This window comes from Lissotriton helveticus, chromosome 2_1 (assembly GCF_964261635.1).
Source record: "Lissotriton helveticus chromosome 2_1, aLisHel1.1, whole genome shotgun sequence".
In the NCBI taxonomy this organism is placed as follows: Eukaryota; Metazoa; Chordata; class Amphibia; order Caudata; family Salamandridae; genus Lissotriton; species Lissotriton helveticus.
The window spans coordinates 541,514,264-541,542,110 of record NC_136059.1 but is presented as its reverse complement, the minus strand read 5'-3'; the positions used below and the strand labels follow the sequence as shown (position 1 = coordinate 541,542,110).

At 47.8% G+C, this 27,847-nt stretch overlaps 1 protein-coding gene across 2 annotated transcripts in view; it reads left to right on the top strand.

Moving 5' to 3' along the window:
- Positions 1 to 27,847, top strand: part of JMY (junction mediating and regulatory protein, p53 cofactor) — a 573,379-nt gene that overhangs the window by 104,255 nt on the left and 441,277 nt on the right. For both annotated transcript variants that reach the window (XM_078675206.1, XM_078675207.1), the window contains exon 3: positions 5,171 to 5,321. In XM_078675206.1, coding sequence (XP_078531332.1) covers positions 5,171 to 5,321 — 151 coding nt within the window. The remainder of the gene's footprint in view (positions 1 to 5,170; positions 5,322 to 27,847) is intronic.

The following is a 27,847-nucleotide window of genomic DNA, read 5'->3' as shown; positions in this document are numbered from 1 at the left end:
TTGACTCTACACGAGGAAAAATCATCCCTTCGACATACAAAACTGGTCACTTTTTTGGGAGCAATACTAGATACGGAGAGAAACAAGGCGTTTCCCTCCAGAAAGAAAGACAGATGAAGATCGTGTCTCTCTTCCAAGACTTTATAAAAAGAAAGTGTCTTTCAGTACGCAGGTGCAAGTCATTACTGGGAATAATGTCACCTTGCATTCCCCTCGTGCCTAACTGCAGGTTAAGAATGCGCCTGTTGCAAGAACAGCTTGATCTACTATGGCGTCAAGCGGAGGGATCCTTCGATGACGTAGTCCAAGTAGCAACAGTCATGGTTGAACAATATGTCTTTCAAGGTCTTTCATTTCTTCCAATACCAGCTCCATTGGTAGTGACTACAGATGCGTCCCTAGAAGGATGGGGAGCATTTCTTCAAGACCTTCAAGTCAGTGGTCGTTGGAAGTTGCACGAGCACGAGCAGCAATTACACATAAACTTGCTGGGGCTCAGGGCAATCCGCTTCGCACTACAGGCTTTCCTGCCAAGGATAAGGGGTTGGTCGGTGTTGATAAGAACGGACAACACAACTGCGATGCTCTACTTAAACAAACAAATAGCTCAGAGAATATGGGAATGGGCGCTACAGCAGGTGATATTCTTGATAGTGGAACATCTCCCAGCGGATCAAAACATCAAGGCGGACACTCTCAGCAGGCTCAAGTCGTCCTGCCACGAGTGGGAGCTGGACCAGGAGATCCTAAACAACATTTTTCAAAGATGGAGAAAACCAACAGTAGACCTCTTCGCCACAAGGGAGAACAAGAAATGCTGGTTCTTCGCAAGCTGGCTTCCCCAGAGGGGATTTTGGGGGGGAATGCATTTTCGATGGCATGGTCCGGCGTATTTGCCTACGTTTTTCCTCCAATTCCTCTCCTGCCGCGAGTGCTTGGGAAGATCAAGAAAGAACCGTGCAGGCTGATCCTGATAGCCCCATGGTGGCCGAGACAACACTGGTTCACAGAACTGCAGCTGCTGTCGGCGGCCCGTCCAGTTCGTCTCCAACCAATTCCATCACTTCTGACAATGTCCCAGGGCCAAGTGCTCCATCCGGAACCGAGATCCTTGCGCTTAGCGGCCTTTCTCCTGTGCACTGTGAATTTCAGCATCTAGATATCTCAGAAGAGTGTAAAAACAACCTGTGAAAAGGTAGGAAGGATAGTACCAATAAAACCTACAGGATGAAGTGGAAAAGGTTTTGTCTCTGTTCATCCTCTAATTGCAGCACCTCATGAAAATATGCCATACATCTTACTTTTAGCCTAATCGGGATTGGCTCATGCTTCTATTAAGGTGCATTTAGCCACTGTATCCCGCTACAGAAGGTCTGCCTCTGGCCCATCCTTATGGTCTATGAGGTCATCAAACAATTTATGAAGGGATTGTTCAGAGTTTTTCCTCCAATAAAGCCTCCACCACCACTTTGGCGTCTAAACATAGTTCTGTCACAATTAATGAAGCAGCCTTTCAAACCTATACACAGGGCAGATATTAAATTCCTATCATTGAAGGTGGCGCTTCTCATCACTCTAACGTCAGCAAGACGAGTTGGAGAACTACAGGCTCTCACAATTCAAACCCCTTTTTTGCACTTTAAAGAAGACAGGATGATTCTTCGGAATTACACAAAATGTATTCCTAAAGTTCCAACTGACTTTTATTTAAAAGAACCATTAGTCTTAAAACGCTTCTTTCCTCAACCAGTAACAGCGGCGGAAAGAGTTTTACATTCGCTGGATGTACAGCGGTGTCTCAAGTTCCATTTACAAGAGACTAAGAGCTTTCGCAAGTCTTCACAGCTTTTCGTCGCTTTCAGCGCACCCAGTAAAGGTTGCCCTTTATCAAAACGTGGGATTGCCGGGTGGATTTCCAGTGCGATTGTTTACTGTCACCAAGCTGCTGGAAAACCTCTGGATACACGAGTTTGTGCTCATTCAACAAGAGCAGTGTCCACATCCACTGCATTATTTGCAGGAGTGCCGATCCAGGACATCTGCAGGACAGCAACTTGGACATCTACGCACACCTTCACTAGGCACTACTGCTTAGAAGCGGCTGCAGAGACAGATTTCGCAGTGGGAGAAGCAGTGCTGAGAAATATCATCCAATAATGGTGAGCCCTCTTTACATCCCTCCTTCCTTTTTCTTGATTACAAAGGCACATTTTTATTATTCACTGTGTATAATGTTATTCATACTGTCTTACATGATGATGGAATACAGAGAAAAAATGTGCTTTATTATATTACTGCTTGCTATCCTGATTCAGGCATGTGAATCTATGAAAGCTCCAACACTGGAGTAAGAAAACAAGTTCCTTACCTGTAACTGTAGTTCTCCAGTATTGGAAGCTTTCATAGATTCACATGCGACCCACCCTCCTCCCCTGAGAGGCTCACCTTGGATTCAGCACGGAAAGTGATTTATGCACAAGGGCGCGAAAATCTGAGGAGTAAAAGGTTCTCTCAGGAGGGTGAGGAGCTTTGATTGGTTCAGAGAAAGGTTTGGTCCTTTTTACATAACGAGTGTTATGGGTTGCAAAAGGGAAGTGGGACTAGGCCTCTTTCAGTTTGCTATACTGCTAAGCATTGCTTTTTTATGTACCGGAGACTCCTGTCTGGACGACGGGGAATGATTCAGGCATGTGAATCTATGAAAGCTTCCAATCTGGAGAACTACAGTTACAGGGAAGTAATTTGTTTTCTTCTTCCACTGCATAGTTGTAAGTTGAGAAAGGGGTGTCTAAAGAAGTCTTGTTGACACATTTCTCATCCTGTATGCAAATATCTACATTTGAAAACTGTGTTAAAAATCCTTAGGCAGATCTACTAAGTTTCATAAAAAGATATTCCAGAAAGACTACGGGCCCCATTAGGATGTCGGGCGGATCGCCACCGCCCGCATGGCGGTGGTGATCCGCCCGACATCCACCCCCGCACACAACCCATTTCCCCCTCACCATATTACTATGGCGGGGTGGGGGTGGGGGGGGGGGCCACAGCAGACTGAAAGACAGTCCACCGCTTTTCCACCCGGTCAACAAGTTGACCGGGCAGAAAAGAGTTTAATATGGTGGCGGTGTCTGTTAGACACCGCCAACCATATTATGATGGGGCGGTCACATGCCTTTCAGTGGCGGCGTTGCCGCCACAGAAAGGCATGCGGGAATCACGTGCGGGAGCCCGTTGGGGGCCCCCCAAGGATTCTGGGGGGGTGCACTATGGTACCCGCCTGCATTTCAATATACAAAGTGGCAGGCACCGCGCGGTGCCTGTCACATTGTACATTGGTTGGACTATGGAAGCGCAATCCTAGGCAGTTTGCCCACATCTAAAAGTGCTCCCTTAAGGGCCTCCCTTAACTCTTCTGCAAGGCTCATCATTGGATCAAAAAAGGACAACCAAGTCACCCCTGATTTCAAATCCTTCAACTGGCTTCCCAAAGAAGCAAGAATTCAGCTGAAAATTGGATGCATGACCGACGAAGCCCTACACTTCAATATCTCAAGTTACCTTGCTCAGAAGCTTGAACTTTGCAGAGGCTCCTGATCCTTAGAAGCTCCAGCATTTTACTGCTGAAATCACAGAGATTCTTTAAAACAAAAACATTCGATAAATCCTTCTCTGACATCTCCTCAAGGATTTGGAGCACACTCCCATCCGAAACCAGACTGAATATCTCAACTGCATCTTTCAAGAAGGAAGTTAAACTACTACTCCTGAACAAATTTCTGCCCTAGATTCTTGGAACTCTTCTCTCTGAGCATATCAGTACTCGTCAACTTCCCCCTTGACTACTGCTCACTTGTTATACTATTGTTTTTGTTCTATTTGTCTTATCATTGAGGTGATCCCACCCTCATATGTGGTGTTTCCATATTCTGTACTGTGTCTCGACTATGATAATATTGGTTTCATATGTTTCTGCTCTTTGAACATTTGTAAAGTGCTCCGATACCCGCAAGAATCATGTTTGCTCTTTATAAAACTGTTCAAATAAATAAATACGATCAGTAAATACCCAGTTACTGGAGTCAGTGAAGACACAGTTGCTTAAGTTGAATTTAGGAAGAAAAACAGGAATTGATTATGGCAAGTTTTTGGGAGAGACCTATTAAAAAAAAATCCAACCTAGATGGGACAACTTGAAAGGCTGGATCTGTAAGGCAATTAATTGGAGTTGGAAGAAATGTATCCATGCACGGCCATTTAATTTCACATGATATTTAATAAGGATTGGCAGACTGTTCTACAGGGTTCACAGACCCTTGTTGGACCCTCAACTGGGAGTGTGGATTCAGTACCCTATCAGTGTTCCCCATAGGAGGTCAGACAAGGGTCTGGGAAACCTGGCAGCTGGTTCGCAGGTTGTAGCTAGGGTTCATAAACCTCAAGGCAAAATGTAAAACATGTCTTGTTTTACCTCTGGGCAGAAGAGAGAGGGTGAAGTCCTCCTGAGTCCCCACCACCTGAGCCAGGGGGTCAGGGATGCTCCTGCTTGTCCTTTTATGGCTCTTTTTTTCTCAGGACATGCATTAAGCCTTACATACTGTTATGCAGCTGCAGCACATCCTTCTCTTTCTCAGCTAGTCAAGGAGAAGCTGCTGGTCCACGTATCTGGCTTTGGGTTGGTGACCTGGATTGGATAAAAGTGGGGGGGGGGGGGGGGGGGGGAATGTTTTTTTTTTTTTTTTTTTTAAATTTCGCCCACAGACCATCCATGTTCTAATGTTCCAGATATGTTTTTATCTTTAACCCTTTCGCCCCCACCCCAAACATTGTGGAATGCTAATTTCTCAAAAACGACTTAATAGATTTACACCAGGCCATGCAAAGGTGTTATTTTTTCGAGTAAAGTTCTACCTTCATGCCAAGGTTGGTGTTATTCCTTTCTCATTTGCTGTGGCCAGCTGCGTGTGTGTATTTTTAATTTATAAATTATTCTTTTAATTCAAAATTCTGTTTGAGTTATACAGTAATGTACACCATAATTGGGGCGCAGCAATTCTACACCCATTTTTCTTTTTTTCCACAATCATACTTCTAGAATACGTTTCAAAGTTAGTAATGTTGTACACAGTTGATAACTATAACTTTTAATTGCTACCAAATTTTTTGTTTTTAGATCTCCCTTGAGAATGATTATTTGGGTCCACGCCGAATAGAAAGTCTCACAAAGGAAGATGCTGATTGGCAGCGAAAAGCCCACACAGCCGTCCTTTCTATTCAAGATCTAACAGTGAAATTCTTTGAGATAACATCCAAAGCACAAAAAGGTGAAATGTGTAATAGTTTTTATGGTTAAAAAGAGATTAGGTATGCTATGTGGTAAAAAGAACTGGTCATTTAGTGTTTGTTCAAGCACTCGCACCATTTTCATTAGTTGAAGACCCTTCTGAAAGTCTTAATTCCGGGTCTTACATTTTACTTCAAATCCGTTATTACAGTTATCTAGGTTTTTACCATTAATATGTTCTTTTTTCTAGAAGTGCTTTAAGTCTCTATTCTTATTTGTCAAATATAAACGCATTTAGGTACCCTTCCTTTAACTGTATGTTTTCACTAGACATTTGCACACAGAAATATGTACAATCAGTTATTTCTCCTTCATTCTTGTGGAAGAACGTTCCTACTGAGAGACTAGAGACACTGGGTTCAGAACCCTTATATCAATCCTGTGTTACTTTTTGTCAACTGATTATTGCATATACTGTTACCAACTGAATGTCGTTTCTCACTGGACCCATTTTTCTGTCACACATTTCTGTTAGCAATAGACTGATGTCTTGATGATCATAAAGTCATTTGAAACTAACTTTTGATGGGGGAATTTGATTATCATGAAATCTTTTTGAGCCCTTATGGTCACAGAGTTATATATTTAAACTTATTTTTGTGAATAATAAAAACCCTCATAAAATACATTGCATCCATTAAAAAAAGAAAATATAAGAGTATACAAATACGCATTTTTTTCCACTTATCGCTTAGTTAAAATTTTTAAAAGTTAAAAATACATGATTGTCACCCGATGTTTGTAGGAGGTCGATGTAAAACAATTACAGTTCAATATCTGATACAAATACATTTTTGATATATGCCTCAACACAATAATAACATTTCTATACATTTTGAAAAGACTTTATATTATTTTTACATGATGTTTACTTCATGATTTACAGTTAAACATGTCCATGGCATGGTTTGTGCATAGAGGCCATGAGAAAAAAAGATGAATGGAACATGTAGGAAGGCCTAAAGAATACAGCAAGTTGTAGTAATCAATGTGGGAGGCAAAAGGTTATCATTAGTGTGGTTCCTTGGGCTGTAAAGAAATCTGTGCTCTCATGAATAGTAATTGTCATTTAAAGCCTCCTCATGGCGGTCATCAGGGTTTCTAGTACAAGAATGGATCCTAAGGGTCTGATCACTTTTTGTTTCTCAAGTAGGCCTAATCTCTGTGTTGATACGAATACATTTGCCTGTCATAAGATGATGTGGTAACTCTTCTGCTGCCTATATATATATATATATATATATATATATATATATATATATATATATATATATCACAAAGATCCTCCGCCGACTCACAGCGCTGTCAGCACTTACTTCTGCCGCAAAGGAACCTTGAACCACCGGAATGTAGGCAATTTAAATATTTATTATTGTTTTCTACACTGACACGTCCCCTGTTGATTTATGTGTACAGTAGAGATTTACGACAGTCTAAGCTGTTGGTTGATACTTCACTCCACAGTGATGGATGAGTATAGTTCTCTTTTATGACATACTGACCAGTTTCCTTAGACCTCTGTCTTTTGTGATGATTCACTGTAGTAGTAGATTTCAATAGAGTGTCTGTTCACCAAGACCTTTTTCTAGGGTGATGGCGCAGTGTATTAGACATTTACAACAGAATGACCTCTCAGCTTACACTTTTCTCCAGGATGAAGAATAATTTTACTAGTGGTTTGTGACAGTGACCTCTCCGCCAGATCTTCTCTACTGGTTGGATGTTGTTATGGTTTGTGTAAATCTGACCTTTGGTGTTTTTGTGGTTTGCAATAGACTAGCCTATACAGTTAGACCTTTTACTTTGGTCATTAGTGTTTAGAGTAGTGGTTCAGAAGAGATGTACTATTCACTGAGAGCTGTCTTTTAGATGATAAGCATGGCCACTGGAATTATGAGGCGGGGAGGTTAGACCTTTTACTTTGGTCATTAGTGTTTAGAGTAGTGGTTCAGAAGAGATGTACTATTCACTGAGAGCTGTCTTTTAGATGATAAGCATGGCCACTGGAATTATGAGGCGGGGAGGGCCAAATTATGTGGCAAGATGAAGTAAATTAGGTAGCTAGTAAAGGCAAATTATGTGGCACATTTTGTGTCTGTACTACTCAATTTTTTGGTTGTTTCATTTTGTAAACTTTTTAACACTGTCTTGATATTAGTTCCATCTCATTAATACCAATTTAACACACAAATATAAGAGTAAGCCTGCAGAAAGGTGACCAGTCATCCTTTACAAATAATTTTCCATTGCACAGCAACACGTGTCGCTGCGTATCTGAGAGAGACACGTTAGTGATAGATTCCTTACCTTAGAATATCCCCAGGAGTCAGACTGGATCCGGAAATTTTTGCGTAGCAATACCCCTGCGCGTCGGTAGGCATCGGTAGGCGTCATCTGCGGCTCCGCGTCCGTCGTCGTTAGCGCCGGAATGACGTTGTCGGAGTACTTAGACGCCGCCCATGCGCGCTGACGTCAGTTCTTCTTTTTTCCGCGCCAGCTAGCGCAGATCCGAAGAAGCTCTACTCCTTGTCATTTTTTGACTAAACTTTTTGATCTTTTTCGATCGTTTCTTTCTTGAGTCCTCGACTCTATCGGTGCCGGTAGGGATGCCCGGGTTCAAGCCCTGGTCGTAGTGCGACCGACTGATGTCGGTCACGGACCCCCATCGCCGGTGCCTGAAGTGCTTAGGCCTCGACCACGACAACCGCACCTGCTCTGACTTCCGGGCCCTGACGTCGAAGGCTAGGCGGGAGCGGTCCCGCAAGCGACTCGAGCTCCGGCAGTTGGCCCCGCGCCGTTCCAGGTCCCGGTCCTACGGGAGGTCGAGAGACCGGTCGCGGGGTCGGAGTCCTCGCAGCTCCGGGAGTGGACATCGGTCGTCGAGATCCAAGTCCTCAGGTAAGAGGCATGAGAGGTCGGAGCGGCATCGTCGCTCCTCCGACCCACCCCGACGCTCGCACGATGCGGCCGGGGGTTCGGGCGACACCGCCCACGCGGCTCCGAGAGAGTCGCAAGCGTCGCCGCCTGCCCCACACCTTCGGGTCCCTGGGCACGGCGCGGCGCCGGAGGAGGTCGAGCGGTACCTCATGGCCATGAAGTCCCTCCCTCCTCGGCCGGGCCCCGCGGCGCCTTCGGGCCCAGCGGTCCCGGCTGAAGGCCCTAGCGGGTTGGGCGCTTTGGCCCCGACGCCGCCGGGTGCTATGGCCCCGGCGCCGCCGGCGACTTCGGTCCCGGCGCCGCGGGACCTCACCGGATCCGCTTCCGGATCCGGGTCGTCGCCGGTCGACCTCACGACCTCACCGGCGCCGGCCCCGAGGGTGTCGCCCCCGGCGCCCATTGTGGACGCCGTCCCCAATCTTCCCTTCGGTCCGACTCTGGCGCCGGAACGGCGCCGTTGGGCGCCGCTTCCGACGGCCTTTGGAGATTTCTATTTCCATGAGGAGGCCCAGTCTGTTAACCCTGGATTACAGGAGACTGATGACGGAGGTGATTGGGAGGGGTCTGAGGACCCTCTGGCACAGGATTGCCAGTCATAGGAGGACTGGACATATGAGCTTGGGGAGGCCAGTGGTATTGACACCTCGCCAGACACTGGATTTGTCTCCCCTCCCACCGTCGCTACGGAGGAGGGGGCTGCTTACAGCGTAGTGTTGATGAGGGCAGCCAAGGCCTTGGGCCTGGAGCTCCCCGTCGCGGCCGTGAGGACTAACCTCCTCACTGAGGTTCTTAAACCGCAGGCAAGCTCCAGTGAGCCTCTGCTGCCGTTTAATGAAGCCCTATGTGACGTTCTTGTGGGCACTTGGTCCAAGCCCGCCACGGGTCCGCCTGTGGATAGGAACGTGGCCAGACGCTACCGCCTGGCCCCGGGCGACCCTTGCTTTTTGTCCACCCACCCCACCCACCCCTGAGAGCCTGGTTATCCAGGCCTCCACTTCCCAGACCGCATTCCCGACGGCCCCGCCCGATCGGGAATCCAGGAGATACGAACAGTTCGGAAAGAAAGTGTTCTCGTCCCTGAGTTTGGGACTGCGGTCTGTCAACACCGCGTGTCTCTTGGGCCGCTACACCCACACCCTGTGGGACACGGTTGCGGACGTGCTGCCACAATGCCCGGAGGAGGTCCGGGCTAAACTCGCCCAAGCCCTTGTGGAGGGTCGAGATGCGGCACGATACTCTATCCGGTGTGGACTGGATACCACGGACTCACTGGGCAGGGTGATGGCAATGACGGTGGCGGTTCGACGCCACGCCTGGTTGAGGTCCGCCAATTTCTCGGCCGATGTCCAGGCCACCCTCCTGGAAATGCCGTTCGATGGCCGTCGCCTTTTTGGCGACAAGGCAGACCATGCGCTGGAGCGCTTTAAGGACTCCAGGGTTACGGCCAAGTCCTTAGGTCTCTCGACCACGCGCCAGCAATCGGGTGCCTTTCGCTCCTTTCGTGGCCACGGAAGGGGCGTCCCCACACGTGCTGCCAGCCACGCACCGCAGAATACCCAGCAGCGCGGTGGCGGCCGTGGAAACCGCCGTGGCGGCGGCGGTCGGGGTCCGCGGCGAGGCCAGTCCACACCTCCCTCCGCAGCACCTGCCTCCAAACCTTCCTAGTCCGAGCTTTCAGGCCCATGTGACGCCTGTGGGAGGCCGGGTTCGCCATCACCACTTCCACTGGCGCACTGTCACATCGGACAAGTGGGTGCTGCAAATCGTCCGAAGGGGCTACTCCCTCCCCTTCGAGGCGACCCCTCCAGCCATGCCACCGCAATTCCACCGCGTGTCGGGGGATCACTTGCAACTTCTGCAAGAGGAAGTCACGGCCCTCTTGGCCAAGGGGGCCATCGAGCACGTTCCTGGGCCAGAAGTAGGGTGTGGATGTTACTCCCACTACTTACCCAAGAAGGGCAAGGGGGGCCTGCGCCCGATCTTGGACCTACGGAACGTCAACGGCTTCCTCCGTCAAGAGAAGTTCAAGATGCTGACTTTGACTCAGGTCTTAGCTGCTTCCAGTGTGCACCACAAGGATGCAGCACAGGGTGGTAGAAGGAGGCCAATTTAGGCGGATTTCATTGTGGATCCACCTACCTACCCTGATGTTTCTGGATATGCTCATGACGCAATTCACAACAGTGACTATGAGGCATGCAATTGCATGAACCGAAGATACCGCTGTAGGCACATTGTTAGCCTTCGTGAGATTATTATCACTTTTTGATAAGTAGAATAACACTTTTTAATAGAAATACGTGAGTAGGGTTGGGAAGTTGTGCCCCGTCCTGAAGAAGGAACACCAGTTCCGAAACATGTCGACGCACACCAGAGGTCCTGTCCCTAATTAAGACATTGAACCTCGTCTTTTGCACACCTTTTAATAGCACCAGCTAGGGGTATGGAATAAAGTTTTTTCGCAACACCCACTAGCCAGGTACTTTTTAATTTTTCACCACACCCTTCACTCACATTAATCCCCTCACGTGCACTCAACACACACCACACATAGTCATTACTTGTCAACGCTCCCGCGTAGTCGCAGGTCGTAGCGTGCCGCATCCCCTTAGCGGGGTGCGAAGACCCCGATGATGAAGCATGACACCAAGGGGCCTGTTGGTGTGTGAGGGGTATTTTACACAACACTGAGTGTTCCCCATCCTTGTGGTGCACACTGGAAGTAGGATTCTCCTTGTTTATTTATCAGTGCCTGTGGAGTAGGAATCCTATCTCTTTACTCTACCTCCCTTCGTTGTTATTTTAGTCAGGTCTTAGCTGCCCTGGACCCCGGAGACTGGATGGTAGCGTTGGACTTGCAGGACGCTTATTTTCACATCCCCGTCCTGCCGGCCCACCGGCGTTACCTGCGGTTCACGGTAGGCCACGAGCACTTTCAGTTTACCGTGCTCCCCTTTGGCCTTACCAGCGCCCCACAGGTGTTCACGAAGGTGATGGCGGTGGTCCCAGCTCATCTGCGCAGGTTAGGGGTGTCAGTCTTCCCCTACCTCGACGACTGGTTGTTGAAGGCGGGCTCGCCCCAGTCAGTCGTCAGCCACCTCCAGACTACGGCCGACCTCCTGCATTTGCTGGGGTTCTCCATCAATGTGCCGAAGTCGCACCTGTGTCCCTCTCAGAAGCTCCTCTTCATCGGAGCGGTTCTAGACTCAGCTCAGTTTCGGGTTTACCCTCCCGAACAGCGGGTTCGGGATATTCAGGCTCTGATTCCCATCTTTCAGCCTTTATCCCGAGTCTCGGTCAGGTTGACGCTGCGGCTTCTGGGGCTGATGGCCTCCTGCATCCTACTGGTGCGTCACGCCCGGTGGCGGATGCGGGCTCTGCAGTGGGACCTGAAGTTTCAGTGGGCCCAGCATCAGGGCAACTTGTCCGATAACGTCTTGATCTCGGAGGGCACTGCAAGACAGTTGCAGTGGTGGCTCACGGACCGCGATTGGGTCAGTGGCAGGTCCCTCTCCCTACCCCACCCGGAGCACGTAGTTGTGACGGACGCGTCCCTCCAGGGCTGGGGTGGCCACATGGGAGAGGCGGAGATCAGAGGACTCTGGTCTCCGGCGGAGGCCCGGCTCCACATCAACCTGTTGTAGTTACGGGCGATTCGTCTAGCGCTGAAGGCATTCCTCCCCTCTGTCCGGGGGAGTGTAGTGCAGGTGTTCACGGACAACACCACCGCCATGTGGTACTGCAACAAACAGGGCGGGGTGGGGTCGTGGACCCTATGCCAGGAGGCTCTGCACCTCTGGCTATGGCTGGAAAGTCAGGGTGTGACCCTGGTAGTTCAACACCTGGCAGGTTCTCTGAATGCCAGGGCGGACGAACTCAGCTGTCGGTGCATGATGGATCACGAATGGCGTCTGAACTCTGACGTGGCGCAAGGCCTCTTTCAGCAATGGGGAGAGCCTTGGTTAGATCTATTCGCCACCGAAGAGAACACGCAAGGTCATCAGTTCTGCGTGTTGGAATTTCCAAGGCGGCACTCGCTCGGAGACGCTTTTCGTCGCGAGTGGAGTTGCGGTCTGTTGTACGCCTTTCCGCCTATACCACTTCTGCCCAGAGTGCTGAAGAAGATCAGGCGCGACCGGGCCCAGGTTATCCTTGTGGCTCCGTACTGGGCACGAAGATACTAGTATCCCGAGCTACTCAGCATGTCAGTGGATCCCCCGCTTCGTCTGCCCCTTCGGGAGGACCTTCTGTCTCAGCAGCAGGGGACGGTTCTCCACCCGAACCTGTCCAGTCTCCACCTACAAGCTTGGAGATTGAGCGGCGACAGTTTAGGCCATTTGACTTGCCTCCCGAAGTCTGTAATGTCATTCTGGCAGCCAGGCGTCCCTCCACAAAGTCGGTATACGCCTGCAGGTGGAACAGATTTGTGGCATGGTGCACAGCAAAGGCTGTGGATCCACTCTCTGCCCCCCTTTCTGAGGTTCTCCTCTTCCTTCTTTCTCTTGCCCAGCAGGGCTCTGCTCTGGGCACTGTCAAGGGCTACCTTTCTGCCTTCTTAAGGCTACCTGATCAGCCTTCCTTGTTCCAAGTCCCCTATTGTAAATCGATTTCTTAAGGGCATCACGCACATGTTTCCTCCTGTTCCCTTCGTGATGCCCCAGTGGGACTTGAACCTTGTTCTTACCTTCCTGATGTGCGCTCCCTTTGAGCCACTTCACAACTGTCCTCTTCGTCTTCTGACTCTAAAGACTGCCTTCCTGGTTGCCATAACCTCTGCCAGGAGAGTGAGTGAGCTCCAGGCCCTTTCTTGTACTCCACCTTTCCTTTCTGTCCATCCGGACAAGGTTGTGTTACGTACGAAGCCATCTTTCCTGCCCAAGGTTGTCTCAGCCTTCCACATTGGGCAGTCCATCACCTTGCCAACCTTCTTTCCGCCTCCGCATCCCTCTAAAGAGGAAGAGCGGCTCCACCGTCTGGACCCAAAACGTGCGCTCTCATTCTATTTGGATCGCACACGCCAGTTCCGGGTGGATGACCAACTCTTTGATGGCTACGTGGGTGCTAAGAAGGGGAAGGCGGTACACAAGCGGACCATCTCCCGGTGGATCATCTTGTGTATCCAGGCATGTTACTCCATGGCTAAGAAGGAGCCCCCTGTTGGATTGAGGGCTCATTCCACTCGGGCCACGGCGACTACAACTGCCCTGGGCCGGGGACTGCCCTTACAGGACATTTGCCAGGCAGCTACGTGGGCTTCGCTGCACACGTTCGCACGACACTACTGCCTGGACAGTCAAGTCCGGAGGGATGGCTTCTTTGGCCGTTCTGTCCTCCAGGACTTTCTGGTGTGATTATTGGTTCGCAGACCCACCACCCGGGTTGGTATTGCTGGGGTATCTATTCTAAGGTAAGGAATCTATCACTAACGTGTCTCTTTCAGATGCACAAGTTACTACTTGTGTAACGATATATGTAAGAGACATTAGTTAGTGATAGATTCCTTACCGACCCACCCATCCTCCCCGTTCTGCGAACCAATATCTAGGGTTAAGGTCATCCCCTTTCAGGGCCCTAGTTTCTTGACACCAGTGTTGGTTCTATCATGGCTCTGCGTATCTGGCGCGGAAAAGCTGTGTATCAGAACTGACGTCAGTGCGCATGGGCGGCGTCTAAGTACTCCGACGACGTCATTCCGGCGCTAACGACGCCGACGACGGACGCAGAGCCACAGACAACGCCTACCGACGCGCAGGGGTATTGCTACGCAAACATTTCCGGATCCAGTCTGACGCCTGGGGATATTCTAAGGTAAGGAATCTATCACTAACTAATGTCTCTTACAGATATATCGTTACACAAGTAGTAACTTGTGCTTTTAGTAACTTTTGAACGTTTGAGCTAAAAAGCTATTTCTTTTTTTACATTTAAAATCTGCATATTATGCAGCAGGTGATGGATTATTTGGCAAATGCAACACATCTACTGTAATGCGGAAACTACTGCACAGTCTCATAATTACAGTGGCCCTGGTGATTGAGTGAAATAGTTGATAAAGTTACAGTGAGCTCTGTGCTGTAGGTCTCACACCTGTGTCGCCTTATTTTTCAAAAAATTAAATGGTATTTTCCCCCAGTATTGGATCTTTCATAGATTTACATGCTTTTATCATCCCCGTCGTCGTAGTGGGACTCCCACAGTGTGTGTGTGTGTGTGTGTGTGTGTGTATATGTATATGTATATGTATATGTATATGTATATGTGTGTGTATGTATATATATATATATATATATATATATATATAACTAAGACATTTGAGAAAGTGAAACAAATTGGACGCAGTAGCTTATTGAAAGAAAAGCGACAACCCATTGAGCATGAGACTGACTCCTGTAGACTTATCACTACATTTTCTGGTGAAGCTGGGGCTCTGATACAAATATTATATCGTAATTGGCATAACTTAAAGGCAGATTTGGTAGTTGGTAAAGAATTACCAGAATACCCCCAGGTTACTTTCAGACGCAGTAGATCACTTAAAGATCACCTGGTTAAGAGCCACTACGAACCAGTCCCCTTTGTCCCAAAATTGAGCGCAATGACAGGATTCTTCCCATGTTTTAAATGTAAGGCTTGCAAGAGCACTTCTAAAGTTTTAGCCTATCAGGTTTCAGGCAGGAAAGATATGAAGAAGATCAATACATTCCTGACATGTACCACACCCTATTGTGTTTACTGCCTTGTATGCCCATGCATGAAAACCTATGTAGGCAGCACTATACATCCTGTGAAGAGTAGAATTTTAGAGCATGCTTGTGCAATTAAAAACAGAGATCCCTCATACCCAGTGGCAAGGCACTTTTCTGAAAGTCACAATAGTGATCGCACACTTCTCAAATTCTTTTGTATTGACCACGTTCCTGTTATTGAACGAGGTGGCAATAGGGAACAAAGATTACGTAGACTCGAATCGAGATACATAATCGATTTGCATACCATCATTCCCTTTGGCCTTAATTCCGAAGAAGAATTATCGATACATCAGGGATAAGTGGGCTCTGATGCAACTAAAGATGGAATACCTTGATGTCCTTGTATATATGTTGGATGCTCTTGTATTATGGCAATATATGGGCTTATTTCTGGGATCAAATATGAAACTGTTAATGAAGATTATGAATTTTATTAGTGAGACACCCCTGATTTCCTAATGAATTGATTGATCTGCAAATGTCATTTGAGTATATGCCCATTCAGGGCTTAATCATTCTGTAGGCACAATAATTTATGTGGTATGAAATGTTATCAATACGCTATAAAATTAAGTTTTGTACATAACTGTGCTATTTCAGATTTGTGTAGGACCCACAGTGGATGTAATTACTTTAATCATGATTCAATAGATGAATTTGAGTTGGATAAGATATCAGTGCTTCTCCAGTATTCAATCTTTCATAGATTCACATGCTTGTATCTTCCCCGTCGTCATGGTGGGAGTCTCCCGGTAAATGATAACCATAGCAGTAGAAGAAAAAACTGCCTGGAAGCCATAGAGTAGTAAAACCATTAGGTAACCTCTCCTCCTCATTATGTGGCCCAAACTACAGCCAATCAGCAGCCAGCACCAGCCTACACCATTCCCAGCAGAGCCACCATACCTCAGATATCCAACCGCCTTCGTGTGAGAAGGAGTCTCCCTGAGCTCTGCTCAGTTTATTCTCTCTTCACTGAACTTTTGACCTTTCACAGTTGGAAGACAGGTACTGTTCTTTTATTATCAAGCATCATTTCATTCAATATGTCTGAAAGCTCCAAGAAGAGTCTTTTCAGAGCTTGCAGGTCCTGTGGCAAGGCCAGACTGTTTTCTGAGGATCCTCACAAGGAGTGCTTGTACTGTTTGTACCCTAAGCATATTCCTAAGGACTGCAAGTATTGCCGGACCTTCTCTGCCAAAACACTGAAGGATAGAGAAGCGCGCCTCTTATTATGGCTTCAGAAAAGGAAAACTCAAGACTCGGAGTCTGAGGGCGAAGCCAAAGGACACACCTCTAAGAAATTAAAAAGAGGGTCCTCTGAGGAAAAGGGAGATGTGAGGAAACAAAAAGCAGGAAAATCTAAGGAAGGTGAACCTTCTACTTCACTCCCTCCAACTCCTCTCAAGCCTTCCTCAGAAAAGAAGGCTCCGTCCTCGCTTCCGTCGACGAAATCTACCGAAATTCCAGTCAGATCGCCAACGAGGCCGTCGACGACCTCGACGACGACCATCTCGTCGACGACGGCTCCGTCGACGGTGAGTGCCAGACCTTTGTCGACGGCAAGATCTTCGTCGACGAGTATCCCGTCGGCGATGCGGATGATTGTTCCGTCGACGGCCCCGTCGACGGCCCCGTCGACGATGAAACAATCGTCGACGATGCCATCTCCAACAAAGATAACTTCAACCTATATTTCTATAAAGAGGATTGCTCCGTCGACGGGAGCGATGACGAGCAAAAAAGGGGAGTTTTCCACGCCGAAGATTTCACCTTTACTGCACTCTACCATTCTGGATTGCCAGGAATCAGAGGAGGAAGGATCCTTTGGTGTTGCTTACAGTCCTTCGCAACTCCATATTAAACATCAGGATTCCGATGAGGAAGACCACCAGGAGACCCAGGAGCACTTCTCTTTTATGGATCGGCCGGTCAAAGGCCAGATGAGATACGAGTCATTTCACCAGGCCTATGATGATGAAGAGGAAGTGGATACGCCTGTGCTGGAAGAGGCCATGTCGGTGCCTCCTTCTTTAATATCAGACCTAAGAAGCATGATCGATAGCTATTATCGTCGCTTTCCGGAAGATAATGCTTCTGCGGCCGCTGAAAAAGTCTCTCAACCTGCAAAGGAGACACCCCTGGCTCAGCCGCCGCCTCCTCCTCCTCGGACGGAGGTCCAAAATGTTATTACAATTCGTGATGACTTAAATGATTCCGATCAGGACGATCAAGAGGAGGAAGGGGAACTTCCTCAGGATGAGGGGGTTGGAGATGAATGGGACCAATATATTGCTCCAACGTCCCCGGTGTCACCTTTGCCTCAATCAAGCTCTCCTCCAGAGGACATAGCCAGTTTTCACGATTTGGTGGGAAAAACGGCTAAAAGATTTAAGCTTGATATGCCAATCAAGGAAAGTGAATGTTTCCTTTACGATTTCAAGGAGTCCTCCAGGAAGTCGATAAGAGCCATTCCTATTATTGAACATATCTGGGATGAAGGACTCAAACTAATGAAGAATCCAGCCTCAGTCCCAGCATCCATACCCAAGCTGGACAAAAAGTATCGTGCTATAGAGACGGCTCCAGCATGTCTTATTGGTCATCCTCGACCGGACTCGGTTGTGACTCAAGCAGCGCAGAAGCGCTCCAAGAACCCTTTGGCAACATGTGCGGCGCCCCCGATAAGGAGGGCAAGAAGATGGACGGCATAGGTAAACGTTTTGCCGTCATGGCAGCAGCTTCCATCAAAGCAACCAACGCGATGGCCCTTCTGAGCCGGTTCAATAGACAGATGTGGTCCGACATCGCACCATTCCTGTCGCACCTTCCGGAGGACAAGAAAGAGGAGGCGACTACCATCCTGCAGGATGGAGCCAGAGCAGCGTCTGAGTCCATAGACGTGGCAATGGACATAGCGTCTGTAGCTTTCCGCCAGATGGCTGGGGCGGTAACCCTACGGAGGCAAGGATGGCTCAAAGCTACATCCTTTCGACCGGAGGTCCAGTCTAAAATCTTGGACATGCCATTCGATGGCGAAAGCCTCTTTGGTAAACAGATCGATGAGGCGTTACAGGGGATAAAAGCAGATACTGATACTGCTAGATCCTTGGGATCTTTACAGCAAGGTCGTTATCAGTCCTTTCGTGGCCGAGGATCCAGAGGACGCTTTCAACAGCAACGTTCCTCTTACCAATCTAATCGGTACCAACCTTACAACCAACAGGGTTACCGTCAGTACTCCTCCAACCAGCAATACCGGTCCTCGAACACTTCCTTCCAACAACAAGGAAGAAGAAAGTCCGCCGCCTGGTCGCAGACAGTGATATTTCTCAGGCGCCTCCAATTCTGCTTCAGATCGACCAGTTCCACTACCTCTCTCAGTTTCTCCCGCATTGGCAGTCCATAACATCGGACAGATGGGTATCAGACATCATTACACAGGGTCACACCCTGGAATTTTCACAAAGTCCTCCAAATCGTCCACCTCTCTGCAGAGTTCATCAACATATAGCAGCTCTCAAAGCAGAGATCTTATCACTCATACTGAAAGGAGCAATAGAGGAAGTCCCATCAGACCAGCGAGGAACAGGTTTTTATTCACACTTCTTCCTTATAAGGAAAAAGCAATCATCAAAATGGAGGCAGGTACTGGACCTCAGAGATCTGAACACATACATAAAGAAAATTTCTTTCCGTATGCTGTCCTTACAGGAAATTCTTCTACTGCTCCGCAAGGGAGACTACATGGTCTCTCTAGACCTATTGGATGCATACTTCCACATTCCGATACACAAAAAACACAAGAAGTATCTGCGATTTATGGTGGCGGGGCGCCATTACCAGTTCAGAGTTTTGCCTTTCGGCCTGAAGTCTGCCCCCAGAGTATTCACAAAATGCATGGCTCCAATAGCGGCGCATTTAAGGCAGCAAAGTCTCCAGGTTTTCCCATACCTGGACGACTGGTTAATAAAAGGACCATCGTTACAGGCAACACAGAGATCTCTACGGATGTGCACGGATCTCTTCCAAAGATTAGGCCTTCGGATAAACGAAGAAAAATCATTTTTTCTTCCGACCTGTACTCTACAATTCCTAGGAGCAATCTTGAAAACACAGGAAATGAAAGCTTACCCATCAGAAGAACGGGTAACAAAAATCTTGAATCTGACTGCATCTCTGGCAACAAAAAAGTTCACTTCCATCAGAATATTCAAGTCATTACTGGGAATGATGTCCTCTTGTATCCCATTGATTCCCAATTGCCGTTTACAGATGAGACCGCTGCAAGAAGCCCTGGACAAACAATGGGTCCAAGCCCTGCGTTCCTTCGACGACAAGCTGGTCATAACCCATCAGATCAAATGTGCAATGTCATGGTGGGGTATCAGGAGCAATCTAACAAAGGGCCTGGTATTCGAACCTCAATCTCCAAGCTACGTCATGACATCAGATGCTTCATTACGAGGTTGGGGGGTACATCTACAAGACCTGGAGATTCAAGGCCTTTCGTCTCCTCAAGAGACAAAACTTCACATCAATCTCTTGGAATTGAAAGCCGTCTTCCTGGGCCTTCAGGCCTTCCTTCCCAGGATACAAGGTTCATCGGTCTTAGTGCGAACTGACAGCACAACAACAATGTTTTACCTGCGCAAGCAGGGTGGAACGAGATCAAAACCCCTGTCGATTCAGGCACAAAGGATCTGGAAATGGCTATTGTGTCAGAACATAACGCTGCAAGTGGAACATGTTCCAGGGGTAGACAACACAAAAGCGGATCTGTTAAGCAGGTCATCCGACATTTGCCACGAGTGGGAACTATGTCAAGTCCAGCTGAATCGGATTTTCAATGTGTGGGGCAAGCCAAGTCTGGACCTGTTTGCAACTCAGAGCAACAAAAAGTGCAGACATTATGCCAGCAGGTTCCCCCAACAGGGTTCGAGAGGGAATGCTCTTCACCTCCGATGGACAGGGATGTTTGCTTATGCCTTCCCTCCCTTTCCCCTAATTCCCAGATTACTGAGGAAAATGAGATCAGAACCTTGCCAAATAATACTGATAGCCCCAGCCTGGCCGAGGCAGTTTTGGTATACAGAGCTTCTTCAATTGTCGGTGGAGCCAAGAGTTCAGCTCCCAACAACCAGGGATTTGATTTCCATGAACCGAGGCCAAGTACTTCATCCGCAATTGACATCTCTAAAATTGTCGGCTTGGAACCTTTTGAGCACGAATTCCAGTCATTAGATATCACCCCGGAATTTCGTGAAATATTGCAAAGTTCCACAGCGCTGTCTACCAACAAGACCTATTCTGCTAAATGGAAACGATTCTGTATTTGGTGCCTTGCTCATACAGTGCATCCTTTGACGTCTTCTCCTGAGCAAATTCTTCCTTATTTGCTGCATTTAGCCAGATCAGGGCTTGCGCACTCATCTATTAAAGTCCATTTAGCAGCAATATCTAGATACAGAAGATCTCCAGGATGCCCATCTCTGTGGTCTAACAGACTAATCAAGGAGTTCTTAAAAGGACTATTCAGAAGGTTTCCTCCAATTAAGCGTCCTCCACCCACATGGCAACTTAACACAGTCTTGTCACAACTTATGAAAGCTCCGTTCGAGCCGATCCACAAATCTGAACTGCAATTCCTGTCATGGAAAGTAGCATTACTGCTGGCGCTCACATCAGCCAGGAGGGTCAGCGAGATCCAAGCTTTTTCTATACAGGATCCCTTCATACAATTCAGGCCAGATAAGGTGATGCTAAGGACTAATCCGAAATTTGTGCCTAAAATACCTTCGTCTTTTCATCTAAATGAACCGGCGATCCTGCCTACATATTTTAAAAATCCTTCTACAGCGGCTGAAAAATCTCTACATACTTTGGACATTGGCAGATGCCTAAAGTTCTACATTTAAAAGACTAAAAGCTTTCGCAAATCAAACCAACTGTTTGTCTCCTACTCGGGCCCAGAAAAGGTCTGGCCCTTTCACCTTCCTCCATCTCCAGATGGATTGCATCCGCCATTGTTTTTTGTCAAGAGAAAGCAGGAAGGCCTCTCGACATGAAAGTCCGTGCCCATGATACACGGAAGATGGCGACGTCTTCTGCATTGCTAGCAGGAGTACCCCTTCCAGACATATGCAGAGCAGCGACTTGGTTGAATGTTCATACATTCACGAAACATTACTGTCTGGACACGGAATGGAAAGCAGATGCGGCAGTGGGACAGGCAGTTCTGCGACATCTCTTTAAATAAGGTACATGTTTATGAATTTTATTCTACTGTGTTTTCTATATAATGTGGTTTTTTCCCTTTATGCTAATATCTGAAATAGCAAAGTTTGATTGTTAGTACCTTTTAATTTGTAATGAGTTATTTTTTCCGAAAGGAATTTATGGCACGCAGCCCCAAGAAAAGAAAGGGGTCTAGCCTAGAAACGCTCTAACTACAAGGACTGCAATCTACTCTGATACAAGCATGTGAATCTATGAAAGATTGAATACTGGAGAAAGAACTAGTTACTTACCTGTACACTATGGTTCTCCAGTATTATCTTTCACAGATTCACATGCGCCCGCCCGCCTCCCCGTTTCCATTAGGTAGACCACCTTTTTTATCTCTGGTTTCCTGCATAGCTCACTCTTGGGCGGTAGGAAATCTGAGGTATGGTGGCTCTGCTGGGAATGGTGTAGGCTGGTGCTGGCTGCTGATTGGCTGTAGTTTGGGCCACATAATGAGGAGGAGAGGTTACCTAGTGGTTTCACTACTCTATGGCTTCCAGGCAGCTTTTTCTTCTACTGCTATGGTTATCATTTACCGGGAGACTCCCACCATGACGACGGGGAAGATACAAGCATGTGAATCTATGAAAGATAATACCGGAGAACCATAGTGTACAGGTAAGTAACTAGTTCTATATATGTAAATAATGTATATAGTCACGCTCAAAAAAGTTTCCTACAACGATGACATGAAGAAGTCCACTCTTCATGTCTTTAACTTTGGAGGCTGCCCATCCAGGGCTCAATTATGTTATTTGCATAATAAGGAAAGTGGTACGAACTGTCACTACTATGTACATAAAAATAAGCTTCTAGCATATAATCATGCTAATGTACGTAGGACCTAGAGTTTGTGTTATTGTTTTGAGAGTATCAAAGAATGAACTTCGAGTTATTTTGATTTAACCATACCGTATACACACATGTATTGATGTAAATAATGTATATATACAAACTCCAAAATGGCCCCCTCAGTGACGATAAATGCTCTGTCCACCTTCTATGTTTATGAATTGTAGGCTTCTGAGCATAAAAACTTGAGATTTGAATGTATAAAATGGCGGGTGCTTTTGTTTATGTTGACACAGTGGAATAATATGCCGAAACGCGTCGTTTGTGTGCAAATAAACTGCTAAAATTGCTGAAATCTACCACGAGGGTGCGGCCACTTCCTTCTTGTTTGGGGGAGTCTTAGGAGCTGAGATATATATATATATATATATATATATATATATATATATATATATATATATATATATATATATATATATATATATATATATATATATATATATTGTATTGTATTGTATGGCATATTTATATAGCGCAAAACGGTCACCCAAAGGGTATCCTGGCGCTTGACTTGATCAGCCATACGCAATATTATGCTGCCTCAATCTTTACGCTATCCTGGGGATGAGGTGTGTTTTTAATCCTTTTTTAAAGGAGGAAAGATCCTCCTTGCTTCTCAAGGGCAAGGGTAGAGCATTCCACAGCTTATCTGCAGCGAACCTGAAGGAGCGTCCGCCCATCCGAGTCCTCATGATTTTAGGGATTACCACCAGGCAGGCTGATGAGGAACGAAGGGGTCTAGTAGGAGTATATCAGGAGAACATCGTCTGCAGCGAAGACGGCCCCTGGCCATGGAGGGCCCTAAAAACAAGACATAGTGCTTTAAAATCAATGCGCTGAGCAATTGGCAGCCAGTGGAGATCCATAAGAGTCAAGACGCCGTCTGGAAAGAGCCAGCTTAGCAGCCATATTCTGCACTCGCTGCAGTTTACCCACTAGGGTAGCTGGCGCACCCAGAAGTAGCACGTTGCAGTAATCAAGCCTGCTTAAGATGATACTACGCACTACCTCTGGGCGGGCATGGGCCGGGAGGAAAGAGAGAATCTTCCGCAATGTTCGGAGCAGCAACATACACGTAGCCACGGTTTTATTGACAAACGCGTCTAGCTGTAGATTAGATTCGAACAACACACCCAGATTCCGAGTTGAGACTGCGGCTGCCCCTGTGCCCTGGAAGGAGGAAGGCCAAAAGTCCGGTGGCAAAGGCCGGGGAATGCAATCCATTGAGCAGTGCAGTATCTCGGTTTTTGAGCTGTTGAATTGCAAAGAATTCAAACTCAGCCATTCTGCGGTAGCTGTCATGCAGCGGTGGTAAGTCTCCTGTGACACAGCGTCCCTACCCTCAAACGAGAAGATAAGTTACGTGTCATTGGCATAATTGATGACCGCAATGCCAAATGACTTGATCAAGCTGACCAGGGGACGGAGGTATAGATTAAATAGAATAGAGCGGATGGCCGACCCTTGAGGTACGCCTTGCCCCACTTTCCTGATGTCAGAACGGTAGGGTGGCAAGGCTACCACCTGGTGTCTATTACCAAGGTAAGAGACCAACCAGTCCACGGCCAGGCCAGATACCCCAATCTCCTCTAGTCTCCTGATCAGAATGGCATGGCTGACCGCGTCGAACGCGGCCGACATGTTCAGCAGCACTAGAAAGGCTGCTCGACCAAGGTCGACACGCGAATGAAGGTCGTCGAGAGCGGTCACCAATGCAGACTCAGTACCGTGGGCTGGCCTGAAACCAAACTGAGCCTCGTCCAAGCAGATGTTAGTCTCTATAAAGCTGGACAGATGTTTTGTCGCCAGTTTCTCCAAGATCTTATTTGGGAGAGGAAGCAGTGAAATAGGCCTATAATTTGCTGAGCAAGTAGGATCCAGTGTCTTTTTTCAGAAGCGGCGATACCACGGCCAGCTTCCAACAGTCCGGAACCCGAGCAGTACTGAAGGACTGACAGCAGATGGCATGAAGAGGGGGGAAGAGCTCCTCATGGAACAGTTTCCAATATTTATATGGCAACGGGTCGAAGGGAGAGCCCGAGGAAATCCCGTCCGCCACGGAGCAGAAATCCTCAAAGGACGGGATGGGGAAACTGTTCAGCCGGGCTTGCCTAGCGTCCATCTCCAAGATCTTAAGGATAGACCCCAATGCAGAGTTAGACATGGCTTGGGAAGCAGAGGTGACCGGAGTGCCTAGATTGCTCAAGATGGAGGTGATTTTGTCCTCAAAAGCCTTTGCCAGGGAGTCGCAGAGCAGTTGGGAGGCCGGGATGTCATTGGAGGCACAAGCAGGGCGAGATAAATCCCTGACCATCTTAAACAGGGCCTGAGATTTATTTGCCGTTGATAATAGCGTCTCCTCGATGAAACTGGCTTTGGCACACTTGATCTGGGATTTGTAGGCCAGTAGTGCCTGTTTAAAGAGAGCCTTGTCAGACTCAAGATACTGGCTCCTCCAGGCGCGCTCCGCGCGTTTACACTGGAGCTTCAACTGGAAAAGCTCCTTGGAAAACCAAGGCATGGCAGGTTTAGCCCTGTCTCTGATTTTCCGCAAAGGAGCCAATTCGTCCAGTGAATTTGAGATTTTCTGACTGAGGATCACATAACTCTCCTCCGCACTGCCTCCCAAGGCGAAGCCTTCTGCCAGCAGGGTTGGCAGGCTCGACTGTTTCAGGAGCCTTGACCATTGCCTACCAACCTTTGAAGTGGCTCCTGTCCTGCCGCTCTTCAATGAATTGGCAGGGAGTAACAGAGAGAAATGGACAAGAGCATGGTCCGTCCAGCATTGGGGGGGTGATGATCCGTACCGACACCCGACTAGCATCTGCAAGGATCAAGTCCAAAGCATGACCCTTTGAATGAGTCGGAGAAAGTACCAGTTGCTGCAGATGAATATTGCAGAAGGACTGAACCAGTTCTTTATAAGCTAGATCCGTAGATCCGTCCGGCCACAGATTAAAATCTCCCAGGACCATGATCCTAGTGTGGGAGTTGGAGAGCTCGTAAATCAGAGCTACCAACTCAGGTACGGCAGACAAGGCAGTGGCCGGGGGTCTATAGCACAGCAGCCCGGAGTACAAGACACCTCCTTGTCCTTTTAAGGAGAAGCCCATTAGTTCACATCCCGGGATTTCTCTCGTCTCTAGCTGGGAAATATCCAAAGTTTCTCTATAGATAAGGCATATGCCACCACCTCTAGTCCCTACCCGAGGCTTATGTCTGATTTTGTAGCCGGGGGGGGCAGGCAAGACCCAGTTCTACCATGCTATCCGCTCTAGTCCATGTCTCTGTCATACAGAGCATGTCTAACTCGTGAGACTCTATGAGTAGTGCAATTTCGTCGTGGTGCTTGCTGAGAGATCTAACGTTAAGCAAACCACAGGACTGCTCTTGACGGTTAGCAGTGGCATGAGAAAGACGGCTTGGTATTGGAGGGGGGTCCATACTTATGAGCTCGTCTCTCGAATAGGTAATGTGGGTAGGTAGCTGAGAGGCAGCATTCCCGGCGCGACCTATGCGCGAACGGACGAAAACAGGCTTACCTCTGGCGCACCTCTGGCGCTTACGCTGCGCGCTTACGCTGCGTGCTTGGGAGGTGTCCATCCTTTATACCGTAGATCGCGGAAATCCTGTGAGGGCAAGCCGCTGGCCCCTCAATCAAGATGGCGCCTAAGCTGTGTCGCCTCCTGGAACCCCCCACCCAATATGGCGGCGAAAAGACGGCGCAAAGCGGACCCAGCCCACCCTGGATGTCCCTCTGTCCCGCAAGTGCGGGTGACCAACAATTAAGATGCGGGTAAGTTCTATCAGGATTCCCTGTATTCCTAGTGTGGCAGTATGCCAGAAGGCGCCTGCATCCAATACTCTCGCAGCGCAGCGCGATTAAAGCGAGTGCCAAGGGCTATTTAAATTTTTAAAATCTAAGCGAGGTGCAAATCGGGAAATAAAATAATAAAACAGCGCGATTGCGCAGGTCAGCAAGTCTACCTGGCTCGAAGCGAGTCCCACCTTATGTAGGCTCCACCTCCGAACGCGGAAATCCTGTGAGGGCAAGCCGCTGGCCCCTCAACCAAGATGGCGCCTAAGCTGTGTCGCCTCCTGGGACCCCCCACCCAATATGGCGGCGAAAAGACGGCGCAAAGCTGACCCTGCCCACCCTGGATGTCCCTCTGTCCCGCAAGTGCGGGTGACCAACAATTAAGATGCGGGTAAGTTCTATCAGGATTCCCTAGTGTGGCAGTATGCCAGAAGGCGCCTGCATCCAATACTCGCGCAGCGCAGCGCGATTAAAGCGAGTGCCAAGGGCTATTTAAATTTTTTAAATCTAAGCGAGGTGCAAATCAGGAAATAAAATAATAAAACAGCGCGATCGCGCAGGTCAGCAAGCTACTATATATTTCACCAATTGTCCTGTTTGCAGAGGGAGCGCTGATAAGTTGGTGCCGTCGCCGGGATCAGGGCAGTATCCTGTTTAATTTTTACCACGAAAAAAAGCAGTGACGGCACTCCATTCGGTAGTATTTCAAAGTTCTTTATTCAAAACTGTGTTCGCCTACGCGTTTCAAACCAAAAGTTCTTGTTCACGGCAGTTTCTTACAGTTTGTCCCTCATCTATTTCCTTATTTATACTTTTGACCCGTGCAATGTATTGTGGGATGTGTGATTTGTTCTACGATCATTGTTCAAAGTGCACTCAGCTTTATGTGTATCCGATGTGTAGACAATTATACACATCGGCAAGTTGGGTGTATATTCATGATGTTTCTTTTTGCGTGCCCATTCTTGGAACTACGTGATAATCCCGTATGTGTGCTATCTGTCTTTTAGGTATTAGTAGATGCATAATCGTCATAATTATATTTATCATTATGCGACTGGAATTGCGATATGTGGGCTGAGTGCCCCATTACCTCTTGTCCACAGCTTTGGTTGGTAATGTTATGGGTCTTGTGATTATGTGATAGCGTATGTGCTCCCCTTTGTATTACCATGTTTTTCATGTGTGTACCTTTTGTTTGTCCTCCTGTATTGTCTGTATGGGCATGCGGTGTTTCAACCCTCACTTCTGTTTACAACAAATGTTAAGGACTTTGGAATATCCTCCTCCTCAACCAAAAATGCAATACATGGAGCCAGTCTCTGAACCTATGGTTCACATGCCTGTTGCAATGATTCAAGATCTGCAGGATTTGTTACGAGACTATCGTACACGTTTTCCTTTAGCTCCTGTTCCTCCACCTCCGCATCCACCACTGACTGCTGCTTCTCCACCTCCACCGCCAGTCAATACACCACCTCGTACTTCTGTGCAGGTATCTGTATCGTCCCCGAGAGGAGATACTAGTGGACCACAGCTGCAACCAGATATCTCTGATGAGGGTGAGATTGAAGATACACCTCCTCAGAAGGACGCTGAAACAGAAGACGAGTGGGATCACTACGTCATATCTACTCTAGCTTCTCCATCTCCTCAAATGGTAGTATCTCCGCCAGAGCACATCGGTGGCTTTCATGCTTTAATTGAGGGAGCAGCAGCACGCTTCCAACTATCTCTTTCAGCAAAGCAAACATATAATTTTAAAGACACAGCTAGGAAGTCGATTAGATCTATCCCTATCGTTGATCACATATGGAAGGAAGGAGTAAAAGTGATGAAAACACCAGCCACTGTTAATCTGGTTTT